General features: G+C 37.9%; 1 protein-coding gene across 1 annotated transcript; it reads right to left on the bottom strand.

Annotated features, from left to right (window-relative positions):
• Positions 1 to 2,295: 2,295 nt before the first annotated feature.
• On the bottom strand, positions 2,296 to 14,911 carry LOC127653154 (atherin-like). Its single transcript, XM_052139718.1, has 7 exons — positions 14,502 to 14,911; positions 7,417 to 7,666; positions 4,904 to 5,022; positions 4,753 to 4,810; positions 4,596 to 4,671; positions 4,389 to 4,503; positions 2,296 to 3,563 (listed from the first exon to the last, which is right to left on the bottom strand). The coding sequence occupies exons 1-7, from the start codon at positions 14,841 to 14,843 to the stop codon at positions 3,411 to 3,413; spliced, it is 1,113 nt and encodes a 370-aa protein (XP_051995678.1). The 5' UTR covers positions 14,844 to 14,911; the 3' UTR covers positions 2,296 to 3,410.
• Positions 14,912 to 16,293: the final 1,382 nt, after the last annotated feature.

The following is a 16,293-nucleotide window of genomic DNA, read 5'->3' as shown; positions in this document are numbered from 1 at the left end:
TTTATATATATATTTCATTAATCCAGACATAAACAATGACAATTTTACCAAACACAGACAACATGAGCGCTAAAAACTCATACAATAACAATTCATTGGGGCCATTGAGTTAGCGCATGTCTGTTCAAACAATCATGACATTACCAAAATCCACTGTGGCGCATGCGTGTTACAACATCTAGTACATATTGGATATAATCCAGTACATCATCACGCTACAGGCTGCAGTGAGGACCTCTTGGGAGTCTTTCACCAATGGAGATTGGCAGACCTCTATTGGACATTTCTGGTACTTCGTCTGAGCGCTTTGTCTCTCTATCTAAAATTTGGAACAGAACTGACTTTGATTTTTGTGCAGAACATTTTCATCACAATAAACTTAGATTTCTATAGCTTTTTTATTTCACTTTAAAAACTGCTTTCACTTGCATTATAAATTACAATGGCAACAGTATTTAAGATATCAAATATCCCCTTACAATTCATGTAAACAAAAGAGGCCTATTTCAAAGTCCGATAAAATTGCCTTACTTCCTGGTGCCAGTTGGTGGTGCTATGACCGTGACCCCTAATAGCCACACAACATGTGATCAGCCCCATTACCAAATATACAGCTGAAATTATATAAAAATCATACAATGTACACAGAAGATATAAGGAATTTCCTGTTGACACGTGTCCTTAATTAATTGCATCGCCATGGCAACACTGTTCAATATATCAAAAACCTGTTTGCAATTTAGCATCTTGAATGTCTTGGCTTAATATTGCCTAAGCTTGGTGCCAGTCACATGAATCCCCTAGGAGGAGTATTCAAAAGTTCAGAGCCTGCAATTTTCAAAACAATGCACATTCAATTCTAAATGGCCGACTTCCTGTGGGGTGGAGCTAATGACTGTAATTTTGAAAGTTGTCCGGCTTGATGAAACAATATATGTAGTTTGGTGACCATAAAAGAAACTGACCCCACCACTTTTGTCAAAAAGACAGAGCTCCCAAGTGTTAACTTTTGCCCAGGCCTAATGGCTGACAACTCTGATATGTGTGCAAAATATCATGAAAATTCAAGCATGCCAAGTACTTCAAAAACGTGTGAATATACATAAAAAAACCAATAATGACATTTAACACATTGCCGTGGTAACAGTCTTTACGACGTCAAGAATCCCTTCATAATTTTAAATCTGCACTGTCTTGACATTATTCAGGTAAACATAAGAGGGATATTTCAAAGTCTATTAAAATTGCCACACTTCCTTCCGCTAGTTGGTGGCACTACGAACATGACCCACAATAGACACATCAATGTGATCAGCCCACAAGTCCAAACACATGACTCAATTTTGATGTAAATCACAAATTGCATGCAGAAGATGGGACACATTTCCTTTTTCCCATTTTTTTTTACGTTACTTTATCGTAGGAGTATTTTAAATTCCAGAGCATGCATTTTTCAAACAATCAAAAATGGCCAACTTTCTGTTGGGCAGACCTTATGACAGTCAGCATGAACGTTGTCCGGCTGGATATTTAGAAGGATATTTCAGCTCTGTACGTCTATACAATGCAAGTGAATAGGTACCAAACATTTTAAGCTCCACAAAAAGCACATATGATTTAGAAACAGATCAATATTCAAGTCCTTTTTTTACTATAAATTCTCTTCCCTGCCCAGATGGCAATGTGCTAAGAATGTGAATCACCAAAAACAAAAGAAGACAAAGAAAGTGAAAGTGGAGATTAATTGTAACAAAAAGACTTAAATATTGATCTGTTTCTCACCCACACCTATCATATCATTTCTGAAGATATAGATTTAACCACAGGAGTCATATGTACAATTTTTGTGCTTTCTTAATGTGATTTTTGGAGCATCAAAGTTATGGACACCATTCACTTGCATTGTATTCACCTACAGAGCCGAAATATTCTGCTAAATATATTTTTTGTGTTCAGCGTTAAAATTTTTGGGTAAACCTTTTCTTCAATTGTCATGAAAATAATTCACAAAATCCAAAATATCTTAATGTCCCTAAAGCATTTCTTTCTGCAATATATATATATATATATATATATATATATATATATATATATATATATATAATCGGACATTTCCTAACTTTTTAAGACTGCTGTATAACATATGTGAAATGTTCAGATTGCTGTGAATTTACCCTGTCTTAGAGCAGCAAGAGAACATTATTCTAAGAATAAAAGTCAGTATTTTACTAATATATCATATTTATTGTTTCAAATAACTGTAGTACATTATAACATATTTGTATGTCTTTTTGTTTTACCAAAGAAGCCATTCTATTTCAATACTCACAAATAAATTAAAAAAAAATATTTTATTGTTTGTACACATCTGAATACAGAGAAAATGGTGCAAATATATGGGAACATATGACGCTCAACTAGTTGAAAAAGTACCATAACCTAGAGATCATACGTGACTCTTTCTGTCTTATATGTGATACACTGAGATGTGATATGATAGTTAATTTGCTAATTAATTTGATGTTAGCAGTTATCTGTCATGTCACTTGATTGATGTACATAGTAACAAGCAACAGTTTTATGTGATTTCTGAGTGCGTAGATTTATGGTTACACTACCTGTGTAAAACAAGAACATGTCTGGGTCGTATTCACTCTGAAAAGATAATAAATCATATTTTGCTAATAGAAAATAACACATATTTTTAGGACAAATTGATTAAGCACAATGTCACTAAAGCATTTCTTTCTGCAAAATACAAACAAACAAAAAACAAAAGCACATTTTATATATATATATTTGTGCTTTTGATTTTGGGATGAAATCTGACCCAGACATGTTTCTGTGAGATTCAACCACCTGAACTTTATCAAATCGTGCTCTCTCGCTATGAACTTCAATATGAACACATCTGTAAATAATATTGCTATGGAATCAAGGCATCAGTAATTCACTCCATGTCTCTGCTTGGCAAGCTTAATGCAAAACAGAAAAGACTGATGCCAAAATTGCTGTTTCAGATTCTGAAACTGGAATTTATTTCCTAACGTTTTAAGACTGCTGTATAACAATATCTGAACATAGTACATTTAATTGGACAAAACATTTTTTATATGGTATTGCAATACTAAATGATCTCTGACAAATAATAGGAAAAATGTTGGTGAATGAAATGCTCCACCATGGAGTAATAACACTTAAAATGAGTGGTCCCATCAGCCCTGTGAGGGATGGACAGAAGGACCAAGATAATTTAGAACAGGGCTGAAATATGCTGTATGTCCTCACGAGGAAGAAAACAAGACAAATTGAGGAGGATTGTGCAAAACAAGTCTTATAGAGTTCCATTCTCCTCGTATTTCATGGACAACGAGCCAGAGGATTTAGTCTGTTTTTGTTGAAAACAGGCACTATGAGAAGAGGCGGCTGTCATCCTCAAAGTGGCTTCTCTGCAGTACCTTTACATGATTCTCATAGATTTTGAGGGCGGGACCAAGTCTGATTGACAGACCAGTCAACACATCTCTGCGCTGCATCAGCAGTAAGGACTTCCCATCTATTTCCTGTTGGAAGTAATGACAGAGATTAACTGCACTTATCCATATATAAAAAAAAAAAGAGACGGTTGTTATAATTAGGGATGCACAATATTATGTAAACAACATTTGTAATTTATCAGTTATATATAAATTATTATAAATTAATTACAATTAAAATATATATATATATTATTTTTTTCAGTTTTAATATTAATGATATGAGCTTTCACTTTTATAATATTTATATTGAGTTTACCTTCATTTGTAATCAAGTGCTAAAAATGGTACTGTATCTTTAAGAATAGTGCTAGAACAGCAAGTATCTGACAGAAAAGTTTTAGTTGAACACTTTAACAATAGTAGTGTCACATGGTTTCTTAACGGCATCTGTGATAGGTGCGATTAATCGTCAATCTCTTTTTATTGTTTTTGATCGACGACTGACTGTAAAGAACAGAAAGGATCAGAAGAGCATTTTAATTTCAGAGGTAAGGAAAATAAATATGCAATTTGATGTCAGCAAACCCAAACAGATACTAGGGCGATAGTTGTAGAAAGCAACGGTAACAAAATAGCGTTCTCATGCAACAAACAGAGAACTCTCAAACTGATGTTCTCAGCTTCCTTTTGCCAATATATGGGCTGTACCAGAGATCTTCTTTACAGAGATAACAACCTCCGCGTTTTTAACATTGGAGAGAGCGTAACATTCAACTTGGATCACGTGAGTCTTCTCTGGCCAATCATGTACCAGGCAGCATAAATGTGGGGGTGAAATACTAAACATGACTACATGTCCTGACAAGTCTTGTGAGCTTCACCCCTCTAGTGGTTGGTTGTGGTACTAACCTGTGTTCTGAAAGCTACAGCCTGCTCAGGGAAACCCACAGAGTTGAAGTAACTGACCACATCAGCCACGCTCCAATACAAAGGGTCCTGTCTAATTTCTTCCTTTACCATATCACTAAGGATGAAACAGAAACAGCTCAATGCCTCATTTCAGTAAGATGCAATATTTTTCTGTCTTTACTGCCAAACAGGCTGGCATTTACTGACTTTGCATTGTTCACCCCTCCATTGTTGACAATGTCTATCTCTGTTGTGCTCTTGGGTCCATTATTGCACTTTTCACCTGGGAAAATATATTCCCAAATATTAATGTACAATTGACAGATGTGGTGTCAAAGTAAAAGAACACAGGCTGAATAATCACCTTCATCAGCACAGACAGACAAGATGTGAGGTCCTCCAATCGACTTCACCAACTCATTCTGATGACAAACAGAGACAATATGACACTCAGGAACATGACAGATGCGCTTTGATTGGAAGTGCTGTGGCTCGTGCAGGATGGATGTTCTTACTGGTGTGTTTCTGCAATCTGACAGCAGTGGATCAGGGGTGAGTGCGCTCTCTTCCACCCTCGGCCCCTCCTCTCCTTGAGAACAGATGGCCAGTGGCTGCTGCCTGAACTCTAGAGATGCTGTGGGTGAAAATAATAGATACGGCCAACTGAAATCTCTTTACTTGAGGCTGCCAGGACGACAGGACAACCACCTAAACCACACAATTAACCAGTTGCCTTGCCGCACACTGGTCTAGTACAGTTTCAGAAGACTGACATATCGCCATTCATTTATAGGTGTTTCTTTAACTTGCAATTTCATGTCCATAGGGTTGATTTTTATGACTGTCCGACAATTGTGGCGTTATTGCCACCATTTGTATCTCAGGCATCAATTAATGGAATTTATCGATTTTAATGGTCTTAAGCGCTCATACTACCTTGAGAAAGACCACTTTGTGTTCCATAGGAAAAGGTATTAGCTAGCAACATTTACCACACATCATCCCCAACAGACTAACTGATGCTATAATGTTGGTGTGGCAGGGCGGAGGGCAGGGCCGGGTCGTGATTCTACACACCCGGTCCCGTATTAGGCTAATCAAGCCTCTGAAGGATAAAGGTCGACTGCAGAGGATCGTGCGGGAGAGAGAGAGAGATCGTTAACGGACATGTCCGTCATGTGTGTGTTTATGTTGTCTTTTAAGTTTATCATTAAAACTATTATTTATATCGTCAAGCCGGTTCTCGCCTCCTCCTTTCCATTGATCCCTTTACACTGGTGCCGAAGCCCGGGAAGGAGGCGAGAACCGGCTTGACGATATAAATAATGGTTTAATGCTAAACTTGTGTCAATAGACCAATACTTTGGAAAGTCACTGCCAACGTCACAGTCAGAAGTGGTGCCAAAAAGCTGACCCAACAAAGTTAGCTGACCCAACAGTCCTCGAAAAGTTATCTGCTACCTTTAAATTGTCTGGTATAGCTAAATGAAATGTCGTTCTGCGCTGTTGGCTGTCAAAATCGCAATGACAAAAAACAATGACTGCCTTTATATCGGATTCAATCAACAGAGCTGACTGGACTGAGGAGATCATTTCAAACTCGTGGCTTTGCAGGGAACATTTTATTACAGGCATGTTATTAACACCTATCATTATAATAATGGTATAGCTAAGAATATTTCTGTATTTATGATTGCTTTGTGTCGTACTAGCTGTGTTAGTATCAACAGTGAACCCAAACCTAGCTAGCTTGAACCAGAAGGCTAATTTTATTCTATATTATCTTTTAGTGATATTTAGAGGAGCTAGCTAGTGCACTTATCTGCCAAATCTAACACAGCAGTTTGCTGGCTTTCTGCCACCACTTACTGTGCATGTTTATAAACAATGGGATTGGTCTATAGAATCGGAATGGTTTCTCTTAGTGAGTTACTGGAAATTGTGTTGAGTTGGTCCATTCAGATGCAGTAAGTACCGAATATTTGGCTATATAAACCTGAAAACAAAGAGTTATATATACAGATGTGTTTGAATTTGCAAACTATAAAGCTGAAGTATGTAATTTCTGCTACACTATTGCCAACAAACAGAATTGCACATATATATATATATATAAATAATTTATTTTTATTTTTTCAAAACAGCTTGTTGAGTACGCCTCATGTCTGCCATTGGTCAAACAAAGAGATAGACCCCAACTCACGCCATTGGTTGAGTAACGTTGTTGGGGCGGGCCTAAGCAGGTCGAAAAAACAAATAGAGCAATATAGAGACAGAGAGACAAAGTTTTTACAGTTTTCAAGAAAATGAACAGCTTATTATTGTTGTCTCTGCATATTAAGCTTGGAAAGAAGAAAGCATTTTAACACTGAAAAAATGACATACTTTGCAAACCAGGGCATTTGTGTTTTTTATTTGCAAATCTAGCCATTTTGTTCCCTCAAAATCAAAAATTTTAAACCTGTTATCTTCTAAACTGAAAATACCAGATGAATCAATAATAGGCTATGAAAATGTACACAATGTGCATCGAACTATGGAAAGCTGCAAAGGGACAAATTTATATATATATATTCTATCACGGAAAGTACATAGTGTTAAAAGATCTTTGAGTGTGTCTGAGGCTGAGACAAATGTTAGTGGGACCTTTTAGTTTTAGTTTCAGTAATATTTAAAGATTTACTTTATAAATGAAGCAGATATAACATTAAAACCTTTTATAAAAAGTGTTATGATTATGAATATTTTTATATTTCATCAAAGGACGGCCTCATACGTATCCTCAAAAGTCTAGGCTGAGCCTCGAATATCCACTGACCATGAAACCAACCCTGTCTTCACAATCACTCACAAAGACTGATTTCTACCAATATCAATAGAACATTTTAAAGCAGAGGAAAAACTAGACAGGTTTATTTTCACTATAGAAATTTCCATGACTTCACCAGGCCTGAAAATCATAACTTTCCAGGTTTTCTATGACTGGGTAAAACCATTTTTAAATACTATTTTCATAGTACATACATACCCGTGTCATGCTGGGCTGCTGTCTGTGTGCGCTCAGGAAGTGTGTAAGCACTGTCCCCATCCTGCCTCAGAGAATCATGAGTTGGAGAGGCAGCTGGTGAGGGCAAAGGTAGACTGATGTTACAGCTGGTGATGGGACTCAAGCTAATGCCAGAGTCAGTGGTGCTCTGAGCGCACATGGCATCTAAACTGCTCTCATCGCCCTCCTCATCCATACTGCTGTCCATTCCTGCTGTTGTGGACATCACATCCTAGAAGATTCGGAACAGAATAATAACGTACACTTACTGAATGCTGCACAGTGTAACTCACTGAGCACATTATTAAGAACAAATGTACACCTACATACAGTATTAATGTGATTATCTAATCAGCCAATCATGTGGCAGAAGTGCAGTGCATAAACTCATGCAGATACGAGCCACGAGCTTCAGTTAATGTTCAGATCAACCATCAGTATGGGGAAAAATTTGATCTCCGTGATCAAGCGTGGTATGTTTGTTGGTGCCAGATGGGCAGGTTTGAATGTTGCTGAAATACTATGCATACAAAAACACACATATTATAGAGTAGTACACTGCCTGGCCAAAACAAAAGTTGCTTACTCTAATATTTAGTTGGACCACCTTTAGCTTTGATTACAGCGAGCATTCGTGGTGGCATTGTTTTGACAACCTTATGCAACATCGTAATATTTATTTCCATCTAGACTTGCTTTAATTTTTAGCCGAGATCTTGTATTGATGATGGGAGAGTCGAACCACTCCTTAAAGTCTTCTCCAGCACATCCCAAAGACTTTCAGTGGGGTTAAGGTCAGGACTCTGTGGTGACAAATTCATATGTGAAAATGATTCCTAATGTTCCCTGAATCACTCTTTCACAATTTGAGCATGATGAATCTTGGTATTGTTGTCCTGGAATATGCCCGTGCAATCAGGGAAGAAAAAATCAATTTATAGGATAACATGGTCATTCAGTACATTCAGGTAGTCAGCTGACTGTCATCAGAGCACATGACCTTTTTCCATTGCCCCACAGTCCAATGTTTATTCACCCTAGCATTCGTTATGCTCCCTATCATTCCCTAGTTTTTTTTTTTCAGATTAGCCTCACTAACAAGTGGCTTTCTTGTTGCCACACATCTGTTTAGTCCCAATCCTGTAAATTCTCATCGCATTGTGCGTGTGGAAATGCTCTTACTTTAACTATTAAACATAGCCGTGAGTTCTACTGGTGATTTTGTTTACGATGTGACTTCAAATGTTTTAGTGATCTCCAATCACGCTCATTCAAGATTGATTTTCGACCACATTCCTTCTGCAAAGCAGCTGGTTCACCACTATCCTTCCTGGTTTTAATAATGTGATGGACAGTTCTTAATCCAATTCCAACGATTCAAGCAATCTCCTTTTCTTTGCTTGATGCAGGCCAATACTTTGCCGCTTCTGAAACAGTTTCCACAACCATGGGATACGTCTTTCAAAATGTTTGAGACATGAGAAACTACACACTGCATCAGTTAGGTTAAAAATAATTGTTGCCAGTGGAAACATATTAATCACTGCAATAATTATCCAATCATAGGCTCTTAAGGATCTGCTTAAGAGTATCAAACAGCAACCTTTTTTTGGACCAGGTAGTGTATGCTACTATAAAACATAGCCTGGTACTTTGATTATGGTTGGACAATTACACTTCTATAGCAGCATACAATCCAATTAAACACAAGGTTTTAACATAATGCATTGTAGTTTTTTTTTTAAAACCTGTTTTATACAGTTTGAAAATCTGAATATTAAAATCTAATATAGGTTTAAATATACAGTAGATAAATACAAGGGCCTGGGTACCTCAGCGAGTATTGACGCTGACTAGCACCCCTGGAGTCATGAGTTTGAATCCAGGGTGCGCTGAGTGACTTCAGCCTAGTCTCCTAAGCAATCAAATTGGCCCGCTATAATGTTTGGTTCTCGCTCTCGGTGGGGTGTGTGGTGAGCTGTGTGTGAATGCCGTGGAGAATAGCGTGGGCCTCCACATGCGCTACGTTTCCGCGGTAACGTGCTCAGCAAGCCACGTGTGAAGATGTGAGGATTGACGGTCTCAGACATGGAGGCAACTGAGATTCGTCCTCCGCCACCCGTATCGAGTTACTACACCACCACGAGGGCTTAGAGCGCATTGTGCATTCCAAATGGTGGAGAAAATAAATAAAAAATATACAGTAGATAAATAAAGATTAACTCTGTTACTTTGATTAGAAGTGGAATATATATTAATAGACAGATGGTATTGCACAACATGGTATTTGCATGGAACTCCAAAGTACTTACAAACTAATAAATACTGTTGTACTACAAATAAATAAATATAGAGTTGCCATGCTAAATGTTCAAAAGCCCATGGTAATATCATGCAAGGGTGTATCAGCCAAGGGACTTGACCCTTGCACTCTTTAAAAAGGTGATTTGGTCTACCGCACTTTTTCTTTTCTTTTTTCTCCCCAATTTGGCATGCCCATTTCTCAATGCGCTCTAAGTCCCAATGCAGCTCCATTCAAGTTGCTTTCAACAATGCTCATTTATCCATGTTTATTATCGGCAGTGATGTTGATCTAAATTAATAATCTAGAGATGAGGAACACAAAAATGAGAGTTATTTATCGGCATATCGTTCTTTATTGGCAACATTACGTGAAACACGCTGCAGGAAAAAAAAACAAAGGACAATTCTTCTTTTAAGCACACATTGTAAGTTTATGTCAGCGCATAAGTCTTCATTAAGTTAGTCTTTTTACATTATGCTTGTGAGGTAAATGTTATTTTTGCCAATTTAACCAGATTACTAGATCTGTGTTAAATATGTAAAGCTATTTTTAATATCAGCTCCTGTTTTTTACCTCTGTGTTAGTGCGCAGTCAACAAACTATAGGAAAAAAGATAGATCTGCTGTTTTCTTAGAACACTTATGCATTTTACTGAAGTGATTAGATATGTAGACATGCTTTTTATACATTAAATCGTATGGACAAAATTAAAACTATATAATTATAATAAGACTATTATTGTCTTTTGATAAAGGTCATTCTCAGCAGCTCACAAACTGAAGTGAAATGATTGATTTGCATTGTTCTTATAATGCTAGAAACCTCTACTATATTCTCTTTGCAGGTCTGTAGACATACACAATTTAAAGGATCAAACATGTTCATTTGATCATAGATTAAGTTGACTCAGTACTGTAAAATGATTAATAATGCACTGTAAGTGTTGGGTTTGTGTGAGCCACCTACTCACAGCTGTGTCCCCCCTCACTTTTAAAATGGCTGCTACACCCCAGATACCATGGAACCAATTCCATAATACATGGAAGAAAAACAGATTTTTTTTCTCTCTCCAGATTTTTTACGAAAATTCTATTTTCTATAAATCTGTCCATGGACAGACACACAGGGAAACTTTTAAGGCCACCGTTTTAAAACCCAGTATTTAAACAATTACACTTATTAGAATACAAATGTCTTTAATAAGACACTCAATGGACAGACTGATATACACCAGCTGAATATATCTGAAATATTTTAGAGCCATAGAAATGTAAATGACTTTTCAGGCCTGGAAAAAAACTTTTAAAAGAAAAATCCCTGATATTTCCAAATTCCATGTATTCTCGGACCGTGGGAACCCTGTCGTGATTATTGTCAAACTGCGCCGTGCTACTGCAAAACTGGAGCTCCAGTATGTCTAGGACGTGCGCACACTGCTTATTCGGACAAGAGCAAGCCAGAAATTCGTTGTCAACCATATTTTCATATACTTTGAACCCCAATTTGGTGAATACTGTTGATTTAGTGTAGGAAACGTTCCTAACAGAGCAGCGAATATGACTAAATAACTTTTCTTTCTTTTTTACAAAATGAGAAACATTAGTGAGTTTGCTAAACGGAGGCGCACTGAACTCAGCTCTCGCGCAAGCCACAAGTCTCAGAATAACACAATAGTTTTAACCCGTGTACATCTAAAACGACCATAAAACCTTAAAATACTCCATAGTTATTTCAAACGCCATAAAAAAAATAATGTGAAAACAGTTTAAAACACGTATTGGATGGTGTTTGTGAAAGGTGGTGCTTTTTACAATGTTTGGCTTGGCATATGACGGCGTAAAATACGCTGTTTTTGGTTGCATAAAAGCGTCGCTTTTTACGCAATTTTCTATTTAGTATAATGAGTCAGCTGGTTTTCACAGCCAGTAAAGTTTGAGGTGTTCTCACCCAATCAATGATGAACTGAGTCAGGCCATACCAGTTCACTGTTGCAGGTTATTTACACCAATTCTTCATTCAAGTCAAACAAATCAACATGGCCAGAAGATACTTCATTTTGCGTTGCTGCCAGTGTACGGTTTTCATGTTAACTGGAGACCGTCTTCCGCTTACACCAGATGTGAACGACCGGCGGTAGATTCGTTGATTCTGAAAATTATGCGTCTGACAATATTTTACTCTACATTAAATGTAAACTTACCAGATGATGCTGGCATCATTATACAGATTAAAATAGGTGATATTATTAGATCGAACAGCAGAAGTATGCAGGACAAAAAATGTAAATAAAAACTCACAGAAGCAGGAGATTCGAACTCGCCCATAAATAATATGATCAGCAAAACACCTCAGTGCTTTGTCAATTTAAGCTACTAGACTCTGAACTTATTAAAGGGTAAAAAGACAAATTACTTCCATAAGTCAGACATTTGTTTATAAAATTTTATAAAAGAAAAAAAAACATTTTCCAGGTAAAGTTAGTACAGTATCTCAAAGCACTAAGAAACATTCTCATTACATTAAATTCACAATTTCTGTGTTTTGTGAATTTTGTGAATATCACAAAATTCATTGGACTGTGTAGCAATGGAAAAAGGTCATGTGCTCTGATGACTGTCAGCTGACTACCTGAATTCAATAAAAAAAAAAAAAAATGACTAAACAGCTTCATATTCTTTTGATATAATAATATGCCTTCAAATGTGAAAGATTTAACGCTTTCATATTGCAGTGTCCGAAATCGCCCCATATACCCATATTCACTAAATGGCAGCTGTAAGTGCACAATCATTAGAAATGAGAGGTGAGCAACCTCTTATTTCTAATGACCCATTAAAAAGGGTGAGCAACACTTACAAAATATACTCTGTGCATTGGAGATGACTGCGGAGCTATCACAGAAACAAGCTAGTCACATATGTACTTTTCCTTGTGTATTTTCATCTTACACACACTGTAGCTTACTTTGAAAATAATGATTACAATGATAATAATATTAACAGCTATAGTTTGTATCTATCCATATGGCATGTTGTGGTTTCATTTTACTGTATATTACAGTGATACAATAAATCTTCATTCTATTTGTCATGTTTAATATGTTCATAATGATTACAAATAATAATTAACTACCAACAGGAAAACCCACACATGAACAAGTGTATATTATTCATTTATTTATTTAATATCACAAAACTCTCCCATCCAAACTGTGCTGCATTTAGAGAAAAGACCTCCGGCACATGTGTCCTCATCCGACCACAAACAATACTGATGTTATGATGTACTGATTGTTAATAACAATCATTAATAAGATTAATATGTTACCCACTGGTGATACAGTTTTCTGAGTTCAAAATGTCACCTCAGAAAAATAAAGAAAAACACTGGTGTATTAAGATTAATTTATGGGGTAAAAAGCAGCAATTCATTGCAAATCATTAAAAATTTAGCTCACTATATTTTATTTATTTTCAAGAAATGATTAATTAAAAACGATCTCACCCAATCAATGATGAACTGAGTCAGGGCATACCAGTTTACTGTTGCAAAAGTGTGCTGGTGATTTGACAGTATATAGCTATATAATCATTGATTGGGTGAAAAAACCTCAAACTTTACTGGCTGTGAAAACCAGCATGCGTGGCTCATTATACTACATAGAAAACTGCGTAAAAAGCGACGCTTTTATGCAACCAAAGACCGCGATTTTTACATCGTTATATGTCCAGCCAAACAGCGTAAAACGCGGATCTTACGTTTTTTTTACGGCGTTTGGAATATCTACGGCGTATTTTACGGCGCTATGACACTTTAGAACGCCGTGAAACACTGTGTTGTACGTAAACGCTTTAAAACTATCGCGTTATTCTGACTCCTAGCTCGCGATACTCGCGCCTGGGGCGTGCTCATGAATATTAAGTAAAGTGACGTTAGCCAACTGGATCCTATTGCTCTTGCGCGTGTTGAGCTCATGTATATTAACTAGGCACGTCATGAGCCCGCTCAGATTCGCTCAGAAGCGCGCTGCCAGGCCGAGACGAGCGCGTCCCAAAGCAAGCCAATGTTAAACGTGGCTATATCCGACATTTTCCCCTCTGCCGCAGTGATTAAGTGCTTCAAACACAAACAAAACTGACGTTTAAAAGACGGAACAGGTTATCCCTTTAAATAATGACAACCAATTCACCGGCCGCGCTGACGAGTTGGTTCGCACTTTGCCTGCACGGACATAAAGGGTGATCTAGCAGTCCTTCCAGTGACGTGCGGTTGAATAATCCTTATGAATTGGGGTATTGACTTTGTCACCCCATGCATATTATTCAATCTCTCTGTAATAAATTACCGTTACTGTACTCGTCTCCCAGTACGAAATGCGCCAATCGGCTCATCCGTGATGTTTTGGTGACTTTTCGCCACTGTTTTTAAGCGAGTTCGGCCCAATAACAAAATTGACAAAACATTTAATAAAAATTTGCCAAAGTTGAGTTAGCAGAAAACACGAGCAGAGTCTATGCTAACACTGAAAACTCGCGCGGAAAGATTTCGACATAATGGATCAAGCGCTTCCATTGTCGGCGATTTTCCGTCTGTTTGTGCCGCTCCCCGTCTGCGCCAGTCCGCGCGAGTGTGTATGTGCGCGCGCACTTGCAGCTTTCATGTTGCATACGCTAACGAACAGTTCAAGTAAAGAAAAAATATCAAGGTATAACATATTATGTGATGCAATTTGTTTCATTCTTGTCCTGCGTGCTTTACTCACTTCCATGTCCTCCATCTGATCCTCATCCGCGGGACCCAGCGCGCTGTCGCCGGTGCTAAAGTCCGGGAGAGAAGGCTGTTTCACAGCACACTTGCCCTGCTCGCCTTTTCTCCTGCCTCTCAGAACCTTTGCCGCGTTGCGATAGGAAACAGAGCCTTTATAGTTGACTTTCAGCACCGCTTGCTCCTCTATCAGTTTGTCTAGTTCTGAACGGGTTCGGTCCCATTCTGAGCCGTGTCGTCTTTTTACCATTCTGCAAATTCTGTCCAAGTCCGGTCGCGCTTTTCTCGACCTTAACGAGTCTATTGACCCCAGGATCCATTCGCGATACGGCTCAGACATTATTCCTAACAGGGTTCGAGCGTGAGAGAGTGGATGAAGTGCGTCAGTTTCTTGCCCTCAACGTGACGTTCGCCGTCTATCCCAAATACTCCTCGCTGCAGACTGTAGCGCGATGACGTAGTGGATCTAATCCTATGCGTAATGGATTTTAGTGACGCAGTGGATGTTTTAATGCGCATGCGTATTCACATTTTAATGTTTTGTTTTACTACTGTAGCGTACTTAACGGTCATTAATACAGTATATAACACACACACACACATTTATATATTAGGACTGCACAATTCATTAAAATAAAATCGCAGTGTGAAATTATGCGATTATTTAACCACAAAGGGTTATGATGATTTAATTAAACTATTAGATAAAAAAAGCTGTTCGTTTCGAAGTCTATGCATGCTTCTCTATCCTGTCTGTATTGTGAGTAAGTATTAATACAGGTATTCAAAGCGGCTCTGTGCTCCACAACTCCATCTCGTGCTCAGAGTAACAGATGTACTCCATTCGGTTCAGTGTGCTGAACGCAGACTTTTTTTTCCTCCCCATTTTGGAATGCCCAATTCCCAATGTGCTCTAAGTCCTGGTGGTGGCGTAGTGACTAGCCTCAAACCGTGTGGCGGAGGACGAATCTCAGTTGCCTCTGCGTCTGAGACCATCAATCCGCACACATCTTTTCACGTGGCATGTTGAGCGCGTGTGGAGGCTCACTCTAATCTACATAGCATCATGGACAACTCACCACATGCCCCACCGAGAGAGAGAACAACATTATAGCAACCACAAGGAGGTTACCCCATGTGACTCTACCCTCCCTAGCAAGCCTGACTGGTGTCACTCAGCACACCCTGGATTCAAATTCGCGACTCCAGGTGTGGTAGTCAGCATCAATACTTGCTGAGCTACCCAGGCACTTTAATTTCACTTTTGCATGCTTCCAAGTATGTTTGATCACTACATGTTATTATACAAATACAAATAATTCACCCCATGGCATTTATTTACAGTGGAGGAGATTTTAAAATGAGGAGCACATTATAGTGAGGAGTATATTGATTAATTTATATATTTGTTTTCAGTGGGTGAAATTTACGAAATCCATGGTTATGACAATTTTTAAAAGCTAAGCTATTTTAAACAAATGTCTCAGCGTAACTCTTTAATAATAATGTATGTTAATAATGTACTCAGTGTTGATCCATTCCAAGTGATAGGAAAGGTGTATTCAGGTCTCAAGTCGGTGCAACTGTTTTCCAAATTTGACTTTCGCAGACATTTAAATATATTTTATCCAAGAGTCATCTCAGTACACCGGCGATTCTGATGTGTAACCGGCGAGTACACACGCCTCTCGGTACATCACTGTAAACATATCTCATTCAGACGTTACAAATGTTTTTATGTTGTTTCCTGCTCTGATTTGGTCAAAATATTACAAAACTTCTGTGATGAT

Source organism: Xyrauchen texanus, chromosome 12 (genome assembly GCF_025860055.1).
Source record: "Xyrauchen texanus isolate HMW12.3.18 chromosome 12, RBS_HiC_50CHRs, whole genome shotgun sequence".
NCBI classification, from domain to species: Eukaryota; Metazoa; Chordata; class Actinopteri; order Cypriniformes; family Catostomidae; genus Xyrauchen; species Xyrauchen texanus.
This window is presented reverse-complemented; position numbering and strand designations above follow the sequence as displayed.